At 41.5% G+C, this 21,542-nt stretch overlaps 1 protein-coding gene across 2 annotated transcripts in view; it reads left to right on the top strand.

Moving 5' to 3' along the window:
* The first annotated feature begins 4,647 nt into the window (after positions 1-4,647).
* LOC118388793 (SLIT-ROBO Rho GTPase-activating protein 3-like) overlaps positions 4,648-21,542 on the top strand; it is a 69,029-nt gene continuing 52,134 nt past the window's right edge. The window contains exon 1 of one of the 2 annotated variants that reach the window (XM_035778266.2): positions 4,648-5,166. In XM_035778266.2, the coding sequence (XP_035634159.1) occupies positions 5,100-5,166 (67 nt within the window). In that variant the 5' untranslated portion in view covers positions 4,648-5,099. The remainder of the gene's footprint in view (positions 5,167-21,542) is intronic. The other variant, XM_035778267.2, reaches the window with a different exon arrangement.

The following is a 21,542-nucleotide window of genomic DNA, read 5'->3' as shown; positions in this document are numbered from 1 at the left end:
GTAGAGTTCTTGTAAAGACATGCCTCCCTTTCTACTCGGCTGTTTACCTTTTTCCCCTGCACCCTCATTTTCAGCAGTAAATCTTTGCAGCAAGGATTTCCACTGTCTTGAGAACAGAGTTATTTCCTGTCAGTTATTTCCTGTCTGTTTGACAAATGGATGTTTATTTCGCTCACACCTTGTTGATGATTAAGCTGGCATTGAACACCACACCAACCACAGGCGTTTATTTTTGTCACATGCATGTTGATTAAACTGACATCCCACACAAAAATGGAACAAGCACTGTTAAAATGACAGAAATAATGAATTTCCCCTGAAATTTTTACCACCACAGCTAATCACCATAGAAACGTACCTACAGGTGTAGAATTTTAATTTGAGGCAGTTTGGTACAGCAGAAAAATGATCCTGCAGCAACATGAAATGTGAAATAATTAATGGACATTTTTTTTGTAGGAGTTAATACATTTTTTTTTAAGGACAAATCAAGCCTGACATTTTAAGGTGTAAATGACAATCGTTAGAAGCCTTTTTAAACCTTCAATACACTATACATTTGCATTTCCTGCAATGCAGGAACATACCAAGAAACAAAATAGTGACCAAATAAAGATGCTACATCTGTAGTTTCACTTCCCTAATACACTTGGAAGTTTGAAAATTGATATCTGTTTACATATAGGCCTAATCCTGCTAACTACTCAGCAGCATAAACATGGACACGTCTTCTCAACTCAAACACACATATAGATGAGTCTGAATATGTGAAAAGCAACATTATTTACATAGAGTGGGAGAAATCCTCTTTAGACTCCTTGGCTGAGGTTCTGTTTTCGGCTGAGTGTACTGTGGTATGTACTGTGGTATGTTCTGCCACGGGCCTGTGTGCTGTGTGCATTTGTCATGCAGAAGTTTCCACATAAAGCATATTCTGTGAGTGTGTATTCTCCCCTCAGCAGAGGGCTGACTGATAATGGCTGGCTATGTAAGCACGTACAGTACTGACATACAGTAGGGCACTGGGAAATGTCTTGCTTTTAATCCACATCAATAATTTCCCCAAATCAATATCAGAAAATCAATTACATACGCTGATGAAAAACATGTGTATGATAAAGACCACTGTAATGTATAGGGAAGTGAGGGATTCATAGACAGCCTAAACCTATAGCAAGGCAGGGACTCAGACATGTGATAATACGGTGATAATAATAGAGTCTACTATTCCCAACAACACCCCATTCCTTTGTTCTTTGGAGCGAATCACAGCAAACGCTGACATTGCAAAAAGTACACTGGGATTATAAAATGTTATATTTCTTAGAACTTCTTATTTTTGGAACATCTTCAGGCAGTCGAGTCAATGAAGCACTAATACAATAGGGAGAGCTATTTCAAATGTAACCGAGTTGACTTTGAGGCCGGTTGCCACTGAGACATAGTATTACACTTTGCTAAGAGGCCCTGTGGAGATTCCCGAGATAACAATGTCAGTGAAGAAGAATACTACTTGTCACACTCAATGCGGTTATGTGCAGTCATGGAAAGGGGTGGAGTCATAAGAGCAGAACATGTGTCTGTGTCTGCAAGTGAACCGTTGCTGTTCAATGTAGTGTGTTTGGTATAATGTGCATTGTGCACACTGTATTCAACTCTGAACGTAAACACAGCAAGAGGAGGTTACTATACACCTCGGAAAATGTATACGCCCAGCAAATGTTCGGCAATCTGCTGTTTTAGAATTGTTTTGATTGTGTCCTAAGCTTAATATTTCCTACGAGGAAATCCGAGTAATAAAGTTATCACTACAAAATCTTGATTGAAAAGTTATTGACTTCAATCTCAATAAAACCGTGGATAGATCAGCATCAAATCAGTGCTATAGTAACGTTAATGTAAACGTGACAGATTCCACCCCATACTGAAAGGAGAGGAGACAAATTACAGTCTTTGTCATAGTTTTGCAACCTAAAGTGATCTACATCCATTATCTGGCAGTGTTTCCATTTGTCTAATCTATCACTGTGTTACTGTCCCAGGGGTCAGTTCAGGGTCAATCATTAAAAGCCTGGGTGTCTCTCCTCCACGAATGGCCCATCTCAGGGGTCAAAGGTTGTCATATTACTCGAGCCTGGCTGTAATTGAAAAAATTACTAGCTGTCAAATTCTTGCTTAATCTGTCCTTGTTGTTGTCTGCTCCTGAGCAAGGCAGTTAATCCACTGAAGATGTGGATGTTGGCAGCCCCCCGCACCTCTCTGATCCAGAGGGGTTGTTGGGTTACATGTGGAAGACACATTTCAGTTGAATACATTCAGTTGGACAACTGACTAGGTACCCCCCCTCTCCCTTTCCATTGTTCCCTAAATCCAGGCTGTATCACAACAGGGCGTAATTGGGAGTCCCATAGAGAGGCACACAACTGGCCCATTATCGTCCGGGTTTGGCCGGTGTAGGCAGTCATTGTAAATAAGAATTTGTTCTTAACTGACTTGCCTAGTTAAATAAAGGTTAAATGTAAAAAGAATTATAATAATAATTCTAATTTGAATTTACAAAAAATGTCTCACCACCTTTTGTTTTAAATATACTTAATTATCAAAAGTAAGTGGAATTGCTAATATGTACTTAAGAGTCAAAAGTAAAAGTATAAATAATTTCAACTTTCTTATATTAAGCAAACCAGACGGCCCAATTGTTTTCATACTTTTTATTGACGGATAGCCAGGGGCACACTCCAACACTAAGACATAATTTACAAACGATGCATTTGTTGTTAGTGAGTCTGCCAGATCAAAGGCAGTAGGGATGACCAGGGATGTTTGAATTGGTTAAAAAGCCACTTTTGGGTGTCAGGGAAAATGTATAGAATAAAAAGTACATTCTTTTCTTTTGGAATGTAAGGAAGTAAAACTAAAAGTTGCTAAAAATACAAATAGTAAAGAAAAGTATAGATGTCCCCCAAAAAACAACTTAAGTAGTAAATTAAAGTATTTTTACTTAAATACTTTACATCACTGGTCTTAAAACACTTATTACAGTAGAGGTTGACCAGCATTGCTCCCAAAGAGGCCCATGAATGAATTAATTACTCAGAATGCGTCCAAAATAGCACCCTAATCCCAATAGTGCACTATGTTTGACCAGAGTCCTATGGGTCTTGGTTAAAGGTACTGTAGTGCACAAAATACGGAATAGGTTGCCTTTTGGATGCAGCCACTGAATGGGAAATGGACAATGGAGCCTTGTTGGGCCTCAAGAACAGCGATGATGCTATCGTTTCCCAGGCTCCTTCGCTGCAATGCCTTTGGGATCAGAGTTGAGTTAGAAGAGTTTGGGGGTTCCCCCGGTTTGGAAAAGAGAAGATTCTCCTTCAAGAGTCACAAAAATGGTATTTGCAAATGCATGGTGATACATCTTGCATCTTGGCTAAGTTCAAAGTCCTGTTGATGGCTGCCACAGGCTAATATCTGTTTCCAAGTGTCTGAAAGAATTCTCTTCTAAAAATACCACTCTGGAACCATACGAGTTCATACAGTATACAGTGCTACTGTCAACGTAGCATTCTGATTTCGATCCTTTCCTTTGCTGTGAAGCCCTTCAGTGCAATACTGTTTATTTTGGATGATGTTAAAAATAAGACTTAAAATATATATATATATATATATATTGTCATTTAGCAGACACTCTTATCCAGAGCGACTTACAGGAGCAATTAGGGTGTAGTGCCTTGCTTAAGGGCACATTGACAGAGCCTTGGCGGCTCTAACCAGCAACCTTTCAGTTACTAGCCCGACGCTCTAACCGCTAGGCTACCTACCACCTACCGTGAATACCTTTACCCGAAGTAAGATATTATACCATGCAGGGATGCAATTCTAGCAAACTCCACATATTATCAGTAGACACAAACCTTCAGACAATACAAATATGTTAAACATGTCTGTACACATATATCCACATATGATCCTGTGCACGAGGTTTTGACAATCAGCAATGGTCGAAAAAAGAACACCCCGTGACACAGAATTGGGAAAGTGCAAAGTAATCTTGCTTTACTGGTAAATCTAATCTCCAAACTCTGCTTTTAGAATGAAGGCTACGAAGAAATGTGAGTCATTCAGCCACAATGAAGGCTCATGCTTGGCTTGCTGAATAATACCTTCCAGCAGAGAGACAAGAAAAACCTTTAATCTTTCCGTTTAGTCATAGCAATAATAATAACATTAATTCTGTGTCATTGACAATGTTTGTTATGTTATGACTGCCAAGGCTGTTGAATTATGAAACATACAAAAATTATCCAACATTTAAACAATGTTGATATTCTAATTAGCCTACAACAGTATAGCTCTCTCTTCTGTTATGAGGGTTGTAAATTCAGAGGGCTGCATTGGTGTCTATAAAGCAGCCTGCAAATGTAGGTTATTTTACGCCATAATTTCCAGGTCACCGGTGTCTGTGCTAACGATGATGTGCCTCTTTCAATCTCATCATTTTCAAATCTGTCACCATATATCAGCAACACTCCTAAATTGCTTTGTCACCACGTGCATAACCACTGTACTGTAATGATCCTTTGCATGTGTGTAAGTGTGGGAGTGTGGGTGAGGGGAGGGGAGGGGAGGGGAGTCTGTGGGAGGAGTCTGAGATCACTTTTGCGTCCAACTCTTGCTGCAGCAGACAAGAGACCTCGCAGGAAAAAGGGTGGCTGGAAAGGCGTATGGAAAATAGCACGATGCGATTCTTGCTCACGCACCCCACTGCAAGGCAGTGTTTATATTGAAACATATAATTTACCAAATGTAGTATATGCGGATTCTTCATATTGTGTTGTTGTTGGGACATTCAAAAATGTTATGTTGACGAAAGAGGGGAGTTGTCCAGATCTGTTTGGCACTTTTAACCAGTTCAACGTCGCCTTGATCGCTGTGCAACCTCAAGTGCATTTTGAGACCCTGGAAATCTCTGAAAACGCATGTAGCCCTCCCTGCTTCACGCATTTGACGGTCTTTGCCGAATAGATTTGTAGGCTAGGATACTTTGTGGTGTCGCGAGGCGAGGTGTATAGGTTTCCGTCATCTATTCCTAAAGAATCATGTCATCTCATACGAGAGTCAAGAAGGACAAGGAGATTATTGGAGATTACGAGACTCAAGTGAAAGGTTGGTAATTTCCTGATCTAATTGCTTGGGTTTTGATGGTCTTTCAAAATGCTTGAAAACGGCTCTTCATTCAAAATGTTTGAAAATCGACCTAGAACCATGAAAAACTGCTAAGCTCTCATTTAAAACCCCCAAAGTAGGCTACGATTGTCAGATCGTGATATGCATGTTCAAATACTTTTTTTTTACCTGGCCAAAGTATTATATTGCCTGCAAAAAAAGAGGAAGTAAGAATTTTCTATGCACTGCAAAAATGAACGTGGACCAGAATGACCTGCTCTCGCTACTATTTATTGTTTCTGCTGCGAGGAATCGCCATATTCAGAGAAAGATTTAGATTTATTTGCAGATAATCGTTTTTAAACAACACAAAAAACAGTAACAGTATGCAAATCAGGGAGCCAAATGAACTACTCTTTGTGATTCACCAAAAAGATCCGTTCTTTCGCGAACGACCCATCGCTAGAGTAGACACTTGCATAACTTGTAATTCGAGAGTGAATAACATTAATGGCACCAACAGCATGTTTTTAGTTTATCTTGAACAGAGGCATTTCTTATGCGAATATTTTGGGCCGTTTTTTGTGTAGCCAAATAAACATACATTTCCAACATAACTCTTATTCAACATAATTTGGGTAAAATCTTCGCACAATGCACTTTACGTGAGTAGGTCTACTGATGTATGGATACTTCAGACATTCCGACAGCATAGTGAAAATGCATAACACCACACTATGCAGCATTAACATGTTAAACAATACGTGACGAAAGTTGTGAATGTATCCTTAACAGGGGAAATATTATAACGTGTGTGAGAGAGGTTAAGGACAGCAGCACGGCTCATTCAGATAGCTAGTCTCTCAAACCAAGGCCAGGTTGTCTTCATTGTAGAGAATGTGAAACGTTGAGATAGGCAGCCAAATTCTGATTATTTTTCACTAACTGGTATTTTGACCAATTAGACCAGGTCAATAGGAGCGGATGTGATTGCTGCGTTCAAAACCATGCTGGACGGTGGTAATTACCAGCTGTAACGTCGTAAATATCAGTTGGATGCATTCGAGTGCTTTTAACTCGTTGATAAACGCCAATTGTCAACTAGTCCCGTCAACCATAAACTAAAAGTACCGCTGTGATGTTTATAAACAAATTAAGGTGTTCAAAAACCATATTAGTAGATTGCGTTTTATAAATAATGTTTTACATTTAACTGCCAAAAATGAGGTCAGCATGTGGGAGAAGAAGCTCAGATGACAGATGATTTTCCCGCTAGTAATTACGAGTTGGAGGGGCGTTCAAGTTGATTTTTCCGAGTTGTATGTGGTAAATCTCACCTTCCCACTTGGTTATGAAGACCGCATTAGTGTCTCAGAGATTTAAGGTCATGACCTCTGACCAATGCAGTGGATCATCATGATGATGCATCACCACCTTTTCTCTTTAGGGTAATTTCAGTAGGATAATTCCTCTAATAATGAGGTTGTTCCATATGATTTCAATCACTTTCTGACCCCTTTTGATTGAATGATCAGAAAGTGACTTTTTGGACCTGAATGCCAAAACATTCAGCAGATAGAGATGCTCTTTATTTAAAGTTTATTAACAGGGTTATCAAAATATTCTCATATCTTGGGATTTTTTTAATGTATTTATTTTTACCGTTATTAACGTCAATTATCTAAAAAAAAGGTTTGTGTTGTGCCTGTCATCGGTTGAGACACAGCATGCTCTAGAATACAGGGTGGGTGTCATTTCAATTATATAAATATAATTCATAGAATGGACCTCTCTCTTCAGACAACTGCGTTTTAGCTGGTACACCATTTTTAAATATAAATTCAATTGAACATTTAATTCCCAATTACTATCAGAAACATGGCCACTGGTCCATCCACTGTCAAATGTCCAATTGAATGTGAATGTCTATTGTATAACCTAAACTGTACAAAAATATAAACGCAACATGTAAAGTGTTGGTCCCATGTTTCATGAGCTGATATAAAAGATCCCTGAAAGTTTCCATAAGCACAAAAAGCTTATTTCTCTCAAATTTTGTGCACACATTTGTTTATACCCCTGTTAGTGAGCATTTCTCATTTGCCAAGATAATCCATCCACCAGACAGGTGTGGTATATCAAGAAGCTGATTAAACAGAACAATCATTACACAGGTGCACCTTGTGCGGGGGACAATAAAAGGCCACTCCAAAATGTGCAGTTTTGTCACACAGCACAATGCCATCGATGTCTTAAGTTTTGAAGGAGCATGCAATTGGCATGCTGACTGCAGGAATGTCCACCTGAGCTTTTGCCAGATGTTGGATTTGCCAGATGTTGGATTTCTCTACCATAAGCTGCCTCCAACATGGGTTTTAGAGAATTTGGCAGTATGTCCAACCAGCCTCACAACCACAGACCACGTTTATAGGGTCATATGGGCAAGCTGTTTGTTGATGTCAATGTTGTGAACAGAGTGCCCCATGGTGGCGGTGGGGTTATGGTATTGGCAGGCATAAGCTATGGACAACAAACCAATTGTATTTTATTGGTCGCAGTTTGAATGCACAGCGATACCGTGACAAGATCCTGAGGCCCGTCATCGTGCCATTCATCCGCTGCCATCAGCTCATGTTTCAGCATGATAATACACGGGCCCATGTCGCAAGGATCTGTACACAATTCCTGGAAGCTGAAAATGTCCCAGTTCTTCCATCGCCTGCACACTCCAAACATTTCACCCATTGAGCATGTTTGGGATGCTCTGGATCAACATGTATGACAGCGTGTTCCAGTTCCCGCCAATATCCAACAACTTTTGCACAGCCATTGAAGAGGATTGGGGCAACATTCCACAGGCCACAATCAACAACCAGATCAACTCTATGCGAAGGAGATGTGTTGCACTGTATGAGGCAAATGGTGGTCCCAGCAGATACTGACCAAAAAACTACAGTATCTGTGACCAACAGATGCATATCTGTATCAACAGTCATGTGAATTCCATAGATTAGGACCTAATTTATATATTTCAATTGACTGATGTCCTTTATATGAACTGTAACTCAGTAAAATCTTTGAAATTGTTGTATGTTGCTTTTTATATATTTGTTCAGTATAGATTGCTAGGATTTCAATAACTTATGGAGGATTGACAGTTTAATTTATAACAATGGGTTTTCCCACTTAAAGACGCAATGTGCAGAAATCCCTCCATTTCCTGGTTGCTGAAGTTCGAATAGTCAGTATATGTGACAAAACAAGCAAGCACAGTGTAGAGCCTTCAAACATTTTTCTCTGGACCTCGAAGCCAGTTCCATTGCATTTTTTTCATTGTTTCCCTGTAATCAAGGACTGATTTAGACCTGAGACATCAGGTGTGTGCAATTAATTACCAGGTAGAACAGAAAACCAGCAGGCTCTGGACCGCATAGGGTAAGAGTTCAATACCTCTGGTGAAGAGAATCATTGTACCATCTAAACGTCTGTGAAATATATTTTCCATAACTCAAAAATATTGTACTTTCAATTGTTTGAAGCTGGTGTACAAAACCGAAAGTAAAAGATGCAAAAACTACATTTAATAAACGGGAAGCATAAAATGTGCGGAAATAGAATAGATCTACTGCTTCTCAGACTTTCTTTCAATGAGACTGACAAATCTATAACTCACATTTCCATGGAAGTTACATATTGCAGCTTTAAGTCAACATTCTGTTTATGTGTGGACCCCCAACCATCTTTGTGGTACCATTTGAAAGTAGACAATTGTATTCACATGTTAGTACATTTATCAGCAAAAACATGATACCCACCCTGTGTTCAAGAGTATGCTGTGTCTCAACTGATGGTGGGTACAAGACAAACACCTCAGATTTGGTAAAATGTTTTTTTCTACAACATATTTGATCATGAAAAATATCTGAGTTTAGATTTTTAGATAATTGACTTTAAACAAACAAAAAATAAAATTGTGTTAAACTTTTTTTCTCATTTGACGACCCAGTTTGTAAGTTATAAATAATTTGAAAGCGTAACTGTTTATATTTTCCAGTGATGAAGACAGATGTCTCGTAAAGGGGCAAGGTATGCAACATGGGTCAATCTTGAGCACCTCTCTCCTGAATATTTTGGCGTTTAGGTCCAAAAAGTCACTTTCTGACCACTTCTACCATGGGCAAACATATATGGAAAGTTCGTTCAAATCAAAAGGGGTAGAGTCAGAAAGTGATTGAAGTCATATGGAACGACTCAATGTCCATCTTTTCAAATGCTATTTGTCACATGCGCTGAATACAGGTTTAGTAGACCTTACAGTAAAATGTTTACTTCCAAGACCTTAACCAACAATGCAGTTTTAAGAAAAAAAAAGTGTTAAGTAAAAAATGGAGAATTAAAAGTAACAAATAGACAGCAGCAGTAAAATAACAATAGTGAGGATATATGCAGGGGGTACCGAGTCAATGTGTGGGGGCACCGGTTAGTCGAGGTAATATGTACATGGAGGTAGAGTTATTAAGGTGAGTATGCATAGATAATAATAGAGAGTAGCAGCAGCGTAAAAGAGGGGTCTGGGTAGCCCATTGATTAGCTGTTATAGAGTCTTATGGCTTGGGGATAGAAGCTGTTAAGAAGCCTTTTGGACCTAGACTTGGTGCTCCGGTACCCCATGCTGTGTGGTAGCATAGAGAACAGTCCATGACTACGGTGTCTGGAGTCTTTGACCATTTTTAGGGCCTTGCTCTGACACCGCCTGGTATAGAGGTCCTGGATGGCAGGAAGCTTGGCCCCAGTGATGTACTGGGCCGTACGCACTACCCCCTGTAGTGCCTTATGGTTGGAGGCAGAGCAATTGCCATACCAGGCAGTGATGCAACCAATCAGGATGCTCTCGATGGTGCCACTGTAGAAACTTTTGAGGATCTGAGGACCCATGCCAAATCTTTTCAGTCTCCTGAGTGGGAATAGGCTTTGTCGTGCCCTCTTCACGACTGTTTTAGTGTGTTTGGACCATGTTAGTTTGTTGGTGATGTGGACACCAAGGAACTTGATGCGCTCAACCTGCTCCACTACAGCCCCGTAGATTAGAATGGGGGCGTGCTCGGTCCTCCTTTTCCTGTAGTCCACAATCATCTCCTTTGTCTTGTTCACATTGAGGGAGAGATGGTTGTCCTGGCACCACACGGCCAGGTTTCTGACCTCCCTAAAGGCTGTCTCGTTGTTGGTGATCAGGCCTACCACTGTTGTGTCATCGGCAAACTTGATGATGGTGTTTGTGTCGTGCCTGGCCGTGCAGTCATGAGTGAACAGGAAGTACAGGAGGGGACTGAGCATGCACCCCTGAGGGGCTCCAGTGTTGAGGATCAGCGTGGCGGATGTGTTGTTACCTACCCTCACCACCTGGGGGCGGCCCGTCAGGAAGTCCAGGATCCAGTTGCAGAGGGAGGTGTTTAGTCCCAGGGTCCTTAGCTTAGTGATGCACTTTGAGAACACTATGGTGTTGACCGCAGAGCTGTAGTTAATGAATAGCATTCTCATGTAGGTGTTCCTTTTGTCCAGGTGGGAAAGGGCTGTTTGGAGTGCAGTAGAGATTGCATCATCTGTGGATCTGTTTGGGTGGTATGCAAATTGGAGTGGGTCTATGGTTTCTGGTTAAGGTGTTGATGTGAGCCTTCCAAAGCACTTCATGGCTATGTGAGTGCTATGTGTCGGTAGTAATGTAGGCAGGTTAGCTTAGTGTTCTTGGGCACAGGGACTATGGTGGTATTACAGACTTGGACAGGGAGAGGTTGAAAATGTCAGTGAAGACACTTGCCAGTTGGTCAGCGCATGCTCAGAGTACACGTCCTGGTAATCCATCGGGTCCTGCGGTCTTGTGAATGTTGACCTGTTTAAAGTTCTTACTCACATCGGCTGCGGGGAGAGTGTTCACACAGTTGTCTGGAACAGCTGATGCTCTCATGCATGTTTCAGTGTTACTTGCCTCGAAGCGATGAGAAGAGAGCTTTCGGCGAGATGTCTTGAGGAGACAGTGAAAGAACCAGGGATGTCCTTTTTAATCAATAACGTTGTATAATGTTTGGCCCCGGAGTAAGTTCATTTTACATCATCTTCGTTAATTTTCAGACACTCATAAATAAAAATGTGTTAGTCCTGGAACCATAGAGGGTCTGACTGGGGAATCTCTCTCTCTCTCCCAGCAAACAGTTCAGAAACGCCATAAATAATGTATGTTGTCAGCATGAATTATGGAACCATGAAATGGTTTTAGTGTCTCTCTGCTGATGCTAAATACAGTATGTGAATGCATCCCAAATGGCACCCTATTCCCTACATAATGGACTACTTTAGGGTGTCATTTGGGACATAACCTGTGACTGTAGAAGATGGGACCACCAAAACCCATGGACGAGATTGAGAGAGAACTAGTAAGTGTGTATTAGAGTTCGACCGATTTATGATTTTTTTCATCGCCGATAACGATTATTGGAGGACCAAAAAATGCAGATACCGATTTATTTGGCAGATTTTTCTGCAACAAATGAACTTACAACCTTGGCATTGCTATAGCCATGCTCTTACCAACCAAGCCGTACCGGACCACATGTACAATCCTCTACCCTCCAACCTGTTTGTAGAAGAAACAGAAAAGGCAGGCAATATAGCCCTCAAGACAAGTGGCTGATGAATTCCACAACTAAATAGTCTGATACATGCCACAATAGGGCCCCTCTCTGTTAGACATGTTCCTAACAAACAACATCCCACACACTTTTTGTCAGTACACTACCTTGTAGTGTACACTACCTTGTACTGAAGTAAGAAATGCAGTGATCTTTGCTCACAACTCAAGGGTACGATGCTGTGTCAAGCAGATGCCAGACACGTGTATTATCCTACTTAGATTGAAATATTATAACTCATTTTCGACTGTACTTGCAGCAAAGAGCAAACGCTGAAACCCTTTCATCCCCCCTAGAGCAGGCTATGACCATAGTGCATCATGAAGAAGCTGCTCTCACTGCTTTTTAATGAGAAATGGAGCTACACGCTGCGGCATGTTGCTGTTGTCTGCGGAAGTCTTGGTTGGCTCGTGTGTGTGTGTGTGTGTGTGTGTGTGTGCGCGTGTGTGCACGTGCATGCATGTGTGTTTATGCCTGCGTTCATACATGTCTGTGCGGGTGCGTGCGCGTGTGTTCACTGCAGTGCGTGTGTTGACTGCGATAGGGCCATCACAGCTGAGAGGACGTCTCAGTTTCAGGAAAAGCTTTTAAGCTGACAGCTTAAGCTCATTTGCAAGGCTGTCTGGGATCAGTTCAGTTGGGAGTTATAAGGGCTATACTCTGGCATCGGGGTCTAATAGTGCTGAGTAGGTAGCTGACTAAACAACATTTACTATGGTGCAGTCAGCCAGCAGCCCTTTATTGCTGTCTATTTCCAGACCTGCAGCAGATTTCTGGACATAGATTCTTTCTTGGTTGCCTGGTCTCAGATATGTTTGTGCCGTCTTGCCAACTCCTTCGGTCAGTGTCACGGCTCCAACATTGACCGTATGAGTTGGAGAGACGGATCTGGAACCAGGCTACTTTCTTGGGATAATTTGACTTGAACATACAACAGGGCGGCGCACAATTGGCCCGGTGTCGTCCTGGTTAGGGGAGGGTTTGGCCGAGGTGGACCATCATTGTAAATAAGAATTTGTTCTTAACCGACGTGCCTAGTTAAATAAAGGTTAACATAAAAAATAAAACATTTGTGGTGGGGAGTCGACTCCAAAAATAATAAATTCCTCGACTCCTTGCCTGTCGACTCCCATTTCTGGGTGTCAAGCATCAGTATTTTTGCAATTGAGAAAGCTAGTTGCCGTAGGCTACTTCCGAGAATACTAACTCTCGCAACTTTTACAGCAAAGAGAGCGCTAGCGAGGGGGGTGGCACAGCCAGGCATCGGTAGGCATGTCGGCTACCAGGCAGGCAGTCAGAACCGTGCATTGGTAATCAAAATATGTATAGGCTATTGCAATGCTGTATCTCTCAATTTCTTGGCTTGCAATGTTTTGCACAAGTTCACTAAAGTACGGGCTATCGATGAACTTTTTGGAAATGGTAAGGTTCCCTTTATCATCCATAAATGCATGTTAAATGCAAATGCAGTTCAGCAGCTCAAATCAGCAGGATGGGGGCATTGTTATTAGGAGGGAACGTCTACCATGGATCGCTAAAATTATGATCACACTTCATCAATTTAAATATTAATGGGGACACCTATACTTTTGGCAGCCAAGCTCGAGTTGTCAGTGTATGGCCTATTATCATTTTGACATGACTGTGAGTGCGCAGCATCATCCCATGGGATCTGTCAAGGCTGCGCACAGCGGAAATATCACAGGAGAATTCTAGTTCCTACAGATCACCTTCTATATTCAAACAAAATTAGGCCTTCTGTAGGCTATGTCGATGAGGAAATGGGCAGCATCATGCTCATGTCAGTCCTCTAAAACGCAAATGTAGTCTTCCTAGTAGGAGACTGCAATAATGAGGTGGTGTGTACGTATCCGTTTCAGCGTGTTTTGGTCGTCGAGCAAGAGTCGTGCACCAAAAACCCTGGAGTCGTGCACCACTACTTGAACAGCGTGTTGAAGGACCAACCAACTTTCCGTAACCATGACGAAGAGTCAATGCTGTTAAACCTATAATAACTGCGTTGACAGGTCGTGACTGATGACATCATTATTTACCTTGTCATGACACTGGCTGTGGTGTGTGTGGTATGTTGTCCAACCGCTCATTAACCTAGTCACTTCCTATGAAGGACGTGTCAACTATTGGTATGTGTCAGAATGAACCGAAACTAACCTCCATTAATGGTGTCATGTGTGAAAAATGTTAATGAAGAAGAGTTCACACGTCTTACCACTACCTTTATACACCTGCCCATGATCCTTTACACAGACAATCAAATGTACTCATGAAATGATCAAAACGTATTAAAATGTCTTGGCATCTTGGCGAGTTTATGACCGTAAATTTATTAGAATAATATTACCAATAATTTTTTATTTCCAGATGGATATTTTTATTAACCTTTTATTTAACTAGGCAAGTCAAATTCTTATTTACAATGATGGCCTACCCCGACGACGCTGGGCCAATTGTGCGCCGCTCTATGGGACTCCCAATCACAGCCGGATGTGATACAGCCTAGGATTCAAACCAGGGACCGTAGTGACGCCTCTTGCACTGAGATGCAGTGCCTTAGACTGCTGTGTCACTCGGGAGCCCTAATATACAGTATAGTACAATACAGTGATTTATCCAGCTGGTAAAGAGGTCAGACTGGAATAGACCACCGTTCTTTGTTCTGTGCATAGCTACTGATGTCTTTGTATGAGCGTATGTATGGTTGACACTGTGCACGAATGTTTATTGAATTACTCAGCCTGTTTTCATATTCATGTCCAATAGTAGCTGGCTATACTAGCCAGACTTGAGAAAACAGTTTCTGATGCGTTTGAAGTGGAACCCAGCTGCAATCTGTTAACTGACCTTGGTTTGCATCCATACACATATTTCCATGCGTTTGAAGGAATCTCAGTGGATCAGCTCGACCACAACTCAGTCACAGGCCATTTAACAAACCTCTAGATGCACTGCAGCAAGGCACTGCTGTACACCCTCATCTACCCCTTCTACCCCCCCCCATTCCTTCTCAACTGGAAAGTAAAACCCACTGAATGAGGTTTGATTGACCTGGATCATGGGCCACTTTCCCTCCCTCTGTCATTAGACTCATTTGGAGTCTGTCCATTTAGGTCTTATGCTTAAATGCTTCATTTGGTTTGATCTAATTTGATGCATAAACAATTATTAGCCAGATAGTGATAATTGTGTGCAAAAAAACCCCCCAAACAAGTTAGACAGACCCACAGGCCTTAAAATGGACCAGCCCATCTGGCATTTGTCTGAAATGCCAGATGTCTAGTCCGTCCCTGTGTGGCATTGAGGTATGGTACGCAATGTGTCATTAAGTGAAGGTATGCTAGCCTATTATTTACAGTAGTCACAGAGGAAGACATTATTTCAGTTTAATTTCATCTGATCAGTCTAGGAGAAGAAGCATGAGAAGGTGTGTGTGTGTGTGTGTGTGTGTGTGTGTGTGTAGCTTGTGTTCCTCCTCTCTGTCTCCACCGTAAAATACATTTATTGCAGTAGGTCTGCATTCCATGACTGTCTGGGTTGGTTGACGCCCCTCTGCTAATCAGTATTCATCATGAAGAAAAAATGCTTTGACCTTTCACTGTCATGCGATCATGACAGTGTAAGCAATAATGTAGCCTGATTCCTAGATCTGTTTTTTGTCTGTCTTGTAAACACCTATGGTGTTTGGCGTGACAATTACCATAGAAGTTGGCAAGACTGCACAGAGTCTAGGACCAGGCTAGTAATAATGCCCCAACCCCCCTCACCCCATGTTCCACCCACCCTGTGTGATATCCTTTCACCCCTCTCCCTTTTCTCTCTCCACTTTTGCATTTGTCTTCTATGGTAATAACAACAACGCTTATTGCAAAAATCAGCTAAAGATTAAGGCAGAATTGTGTGTCGAGACACATCTAGACATAGGAGATCGATGTGAGGTGATTGTCATGGCCATCATAGCTGAGCCCAGTCTGTCTGTCGCCACCCTTTCCTCCTGTCGACCTCTATCTCTGTCCGTCTCTGCCCCTGTCACTGGCTGGATGCTGATGCCCTCATTAAAGCCATTTTGTTTCCACAGAGTGAGAGACATTGGCGGATTACAGCGAGACATGGAGATGCATTTGTGAATTCAACCAAAGGGTGTGTAAAGACATGCCATAGCAATTACGGCTCACCCGAGACGAGCGTTCACAGGAAACTGCCTTGCTTTGTGCCAACTGATGTCGGAGTGTGCGCCTGTGTAAGGTGGCATGTGACCAGCCACGCGTGGATAACAGCAGAGAGAGAGAGAGAGACAAGCCCAGAGACAGTGCCCCCCTGTCCAGAATCAGGGAACATCCCGCAAGAGGGGAGGGAGAGGTGCATTATAATAATAATAATAATAATAATAATAATAATAACAGTCCCCGCTCTAAATGCATCTGCTACCTACCTAATGGACAGTGTTACAGAGGGGAATAAAACACTGAACTGACTGAATATAGGTGTCTGCTATTACAGTAATAGATATATTTATAGAGACACTGGTTATGGCCATTGTGATAGAAATGACCTCCTAATTGGGAAAATGCCTCGGTATATGTTAGGACATTTTCACCATAGCACCCCTGCTGCGGTAGCACCTGCATTGCGTAAAAGAATACATGTAACTATATCCACACAAATCCCAACTGCGTGTGTCTGTGGGCCTTTGTGTGTGTGTGTGATGTGAAACAACAACTGTACATATCCATGAACTTAGCACAAAGCAGGATCAGTGAGTTAGCCAGCTAACTTTGATAAGCAACCAGAAATAACTATTGATTTTATGCTTCATTAAAAAAAGCTAAACAAAAGGGAATTTCACACTAAAATGTTTTTTTTTGCGCTTCTTTTCGGAACTCTGGTGCATTTACCCCGTAGTTCGGTTTGTTCTATCTGCACTAAACAAATCACTGTGGTTCCCTCAAAAAGCGTGGTCTCTGTCCGACTTAAATTATTTTCATGGTGCTTTTCGCTGCCAGTGAGAATGCAGTCTGGACCAAACACAGGAAAATAACCAGAGTTGCACATTGTTATTGGTTGTTTGACTGTGAACATTTGATCATTCTGTGACTAGCAGCACATTTAGCGTTTAGCGGGTAGTGTTGCTCTGCCTTGCATGCTACCTCAGTGACGCCCCATGCGAGTCTCAGGCTCAGCTGGCTCCGGTTGACAGCACCCGGTTAGGGCCCCCAACCAAGGTTATGGGAAAATTTAGGGTAGACTGGGCTCTCAAACCCTGGCAGGCAGCCAGTCTAGGAGATGGACAAATCCAATTACAAAGCCACACGTCCTCAAAGGCTGACCAAGCAGATACAGGAGTCCCATCTCCCAAATGTCTGGAATGGCGGATGAAGGCGGCAACTGATAACTGGCGAAATTGTATGCACTCTCTACTGTAAATGTCTCTTGTGCGGTCTTGCAGAGGCTATTGCGCAGTTTCCTCAGACATGTTGGAAGACCAAAGCGAAGGTAATATGTGACTCCTTTCAGGAAACTAGACATATGTCGCGCGTCACTACTTAACAGGCGAGGCATTTCAACGTAAACATTTTTTTAAAATCAAAATGCATTTTTTGGGGGGCAGAAATGCCTTCTGGAACATGTGAACATTCATGTGCCTTAATTTTAAAAAACTTGTATATTATCTGTAAATACAAATGAAAGTGTTAAATTACGAGCCTAGTTGGTTTAGCCTTGGAAAAAGGTAGGAACCTTCCCGCTAGCCATGATTGACTGTGATAATTGATGGGCTGGACATGCCAAGAGATGAGTTTGGATTGGTCTGCCATGTAGCATGCTTCTGTCTATAACATAAGCTGCTCAGTATGTGTAGGTCATGCTTTCTAACGTGGCTTTTTTAACGATATCATGAAGTGCATGATATGAAGTGTTGCTAATGCTCTTGACTTTCTGGAGAACTGAGTTTTGAAATCAGTGGAATGCCCGGTGGAAGCAGAGTATGATTTCTAAGGAGATGGAGAAAATTCAGCCTTTTACAAATATGCAGATGGATATGCAGATGTCTGTTGTATAAAACGGCTGTCTCCGGATTACATCTTCAAACTAAGAGCAACCATGGTATCTGTGCCAGAGAGGCAGAAGCACTCATCCATGTATACGGACGGGTAAGAGAATATTAGCCAACAACATTTTCAGATGTTATAAGTTTCTAATTTTGTTAGTCGTTTTTCATTGCAAGTTAAAGCATACTGCTAGCTAGCTAAAGTTAGCTGGCTGTGTAGTAATATTATTAGTATCTTAGAACCATTTGCACTGCTAGTATTATAGTCTAAAGTTAACTAGGTAACTAACATTGAACCTAGTTGGTTAGCTTTAGCTACCTGCAGATTCATGCAGGGTAGTAACGTTATGAGTTTGGATTATGGTTCAGTGTTTAGCTAGCTACATATCTAAACAAAATACTATGCCAGTAACCATTTCACTGAACTGTTTACACCTTCTCTATCCTGTGCATGTGACAAATGCACTTTGATTTTTATTTGATATAGTGTGTGTTTACCAGAGACTGTAATGTGAAGAACAACATGACCTGCACTAAAGTCAAATTGGGATATAACTTTAGCCCAACGAGACAGTGTCTAAGTTCTAAATTTCTCCAGTAGAATACCCTGCTTTTATTTTGTCACACTCACAACCATCAGCTGTTTTCTGTAATTAGCTCACCTTTAACTTGTAAATAAGCATCTTGATGAGTTTATTTTCTTGTAATAATGAATACAAATTAGCTAAAGCTAAGACATTGTCAGCTATATGACATGGTCATTATTTGAACTGGCTAGCCAGCTAACTTAACGTTAGCTAGCTAATAAGCTAGAATCTAACCAAAACATTGTTTAGAAAGTTGCCCGGTTTGCTAGATTGAATTTTTTTAAATGGATGGGTTTGTTAGTGTTAAAATACATAAGTTATGCTATTTTGGACCACCAGGCTGCTGTGTTTTTGTGTTTTATAGTTTTTCACAAAGACAAGTTTGATGTTGGACAACAATAGAATGTTCATGATGTCATTGCGACAAGTTTTACAGACATGTCGATAGACGTAGTATAACCAGCGTTTAGTCTTGAAATCTTTGGTTGTTTAGTACTCTACCGTACTCACTCTGTTTAGCACATGGCTTCACTTGAATCATTAAAGAGATGGATGGAATCCTTAAAGAGGGTGTGAATGATTCTGAATGTGTGTAGACAAATAAGAGCTCTCCAGTAGGTGTAGCAAAACATTCAGAGGCCATTTTCTCAAAAGTTTATCAACTTTCAAAGCAGGGCCTCCCGGGTGGCGCAGAGATTCTGGGTTCGGGCGCAGAGATTCTGGGTTCGAGCCCAGGCTCTGTCGCAGCCGGCCGCTACCGGGAGGCCCATGCGGCGGAGCACAATTGGCCCAGCGTCGTCCGGGTTGGGGAGGGTTTGGCCGGCAGGGAGATCCTTGTCTCATCGCGCACTAGCGACTCCTGTGGCGGGCCCGGGCGCACCACACGCTGACCAGGTTGCCGGGTGTACGGTGTTTCCTCCGACACATTGGTGCGGCTGGCTTCCGGGTTGGATGTGCATTGTGTCAAGAAGCAGTGCAGCTTGGTTGGGTTGTGTTTCGGAGGACGCATGGCTCTCGACCTTCGCCTCTCCCGAGTCTGTACGGGAGTTGCAGCGATGAGACAAGACTGTAACTACTACCAATTGGATCCCACGAAATTGGGGGTAAAAATGTTTTTACTTTCCCATTGTTCCTCAACTGCTATACGATTTTCTAGCTCTGAGTCTCTACTTTCATCCAATGTAAAAAGAAAAAAAAAAGAAACACCATTTAAAATGTTGCTGCATAAGACTGAATCGAGCCAGTCTGTCACATATGAACATTGGGACACACAAGCTTCATGATAATAATAAATTGATTTATCCTTAGTGTTATTGTCCAATAAACAAATAACTTGCATGGACACGTGTTTTTTTTTTTTAGGAATTTTGGTTCGTTTGACATTTGACAATGTGAAATCAACCGAACCAAATGGAAAAAATACAATGTAACAAATAGTCTAACTCAAACTATAACTCAAAATGATGTTTGAAAACGGCATTCAATGTAGGCGGCAGGGTAGCCTAGTGGTTAGAGTGTTGGACTAGTAACCAGAAGGTTGCAAGTTCAAACCCCCGAGCTGACAAGGTACAAATCTGTCGTTCTGCCCCTGAACAGGCAGTTAACCCACTGTCATTGAAAATAAGAATTTGTTCTTAACTGACTTGCCTGGTTAAATAAAGGTTAAAAAATCAATTAGATCATGCCCATTTCAAGCTTATCTTTCTACAAAATAAAATGTTTTATCAGAATATTTTAGAAAAGTGAGGTGGCTAACTCCATAATCCTGATTTTTGGTATACCCCTCTGAGGCTTTCTTTTTTGTTTTTCATATTTCGCTGTGGTTTTAAACCGGTTTCTGGGGTAATTCATAGTTTGGTCCAGAGCTGTAGCCACTGAGCTTTTATTGAGGATAACAAACACCTGGCCCAGCATTCAACAGCAGATGGGTTAATTGACATCTCACTGACTGTGCTATGGGCTCTGGAACATCTGAGTCATTTTGGCAAAATACATTAGCTACCAATTTAAAATAAAAAAAACTCTAAACTACACTGATGCCTGACTTGACTAAACTAAACAGAGCACATGTTTAATTTTAAGATGGAAACATCGAGCCATACATGCTTATGACAAGTAATTTGTACAACACATTATAATACATTATACCTGCAGGCTTGAAGTAAAGTCAATGTTACCAAAATATAGCTATTTATTCACCTTTCCTACAAGACTGCAGCTTTTAGAGCATAGTTGTAGATCAGTGGAGGCTCCTCAGAGAACAAAGGGGAGGCCCATCAGTGAATTTCATAAAAATAGTTCAACAATAAAGTTATCCTTTTTAGACAAAAGTATACTAAATATATTCATGCCACCAAATAATTGATTAAAACACACTTTTGCAATGAAGGTCTACAGTAGCCTCAACCGCAGTCTGTAGGGTAGCACCATGGTGTAGCCGGAGGACAGCTGGCTTCCGTCCTCCTCTGGGTACATTGACTTCAATACAAAACCAAGGAGGCTCATGGTTCTCACACCATTCCATAGACTTAAACAGTAATTATAACAACTTCCGGAGGTGCAACCTGTGCATCGATTCTGTATGGGTTTCAAGAGCCGTCATGTAACTCTGTAGAGGCCTGCAGCATCCAGAGAACCGTGCACAAACTGCACATAGAGTACCACCCTTCCATTTCACTGATCCATAAATAACTAGAGCTAGGGCTCTAGGAAGAGAAGGCAAACATCACGAGGCTATTATCTTGATCACATTATAATATTAAACAGTCATTTTGATCCTCTCATAGAGTGAATTCTAAATGGCACCCTATCTATATGCGCCTTGGTCAAAAGTGTTGCACTATGTGGGCGATCCCATGCCAACGGGAGCGTAAAATATTTTTGTTATCTCAGATTGTTCTCGCAATTATTACATAGATACCCCATTGAGAGGAATGATGTTTGAAATGCTTTTTGGGCATTTCCATGATAACATAATTACGCTTTTACTCTCTTTTTACACTTTAAATTGTATGCCAAACAAAAAACATTTAAAAGTTTAACAAA

The sequence above is a fragment of the Oncorhynchus keta genome, chromosome 10 (assembly GCF_023373465.1).
Source record: "Oncorhynchus keta strain PuntledgeMale-10-30-2019 chromosome 10, Oket_V2, whole genome shotgun sequence".
Lineage (NCBI taxonomy): Eukaryota > Metazoa > Chordata > Actinopteri > Salmoniformes > Salmonidae > Oncorhynchus > Oncorhynchus keta.
This window is presented reverse-complemented; position numbering and strand designations above follow the sequence as displayed.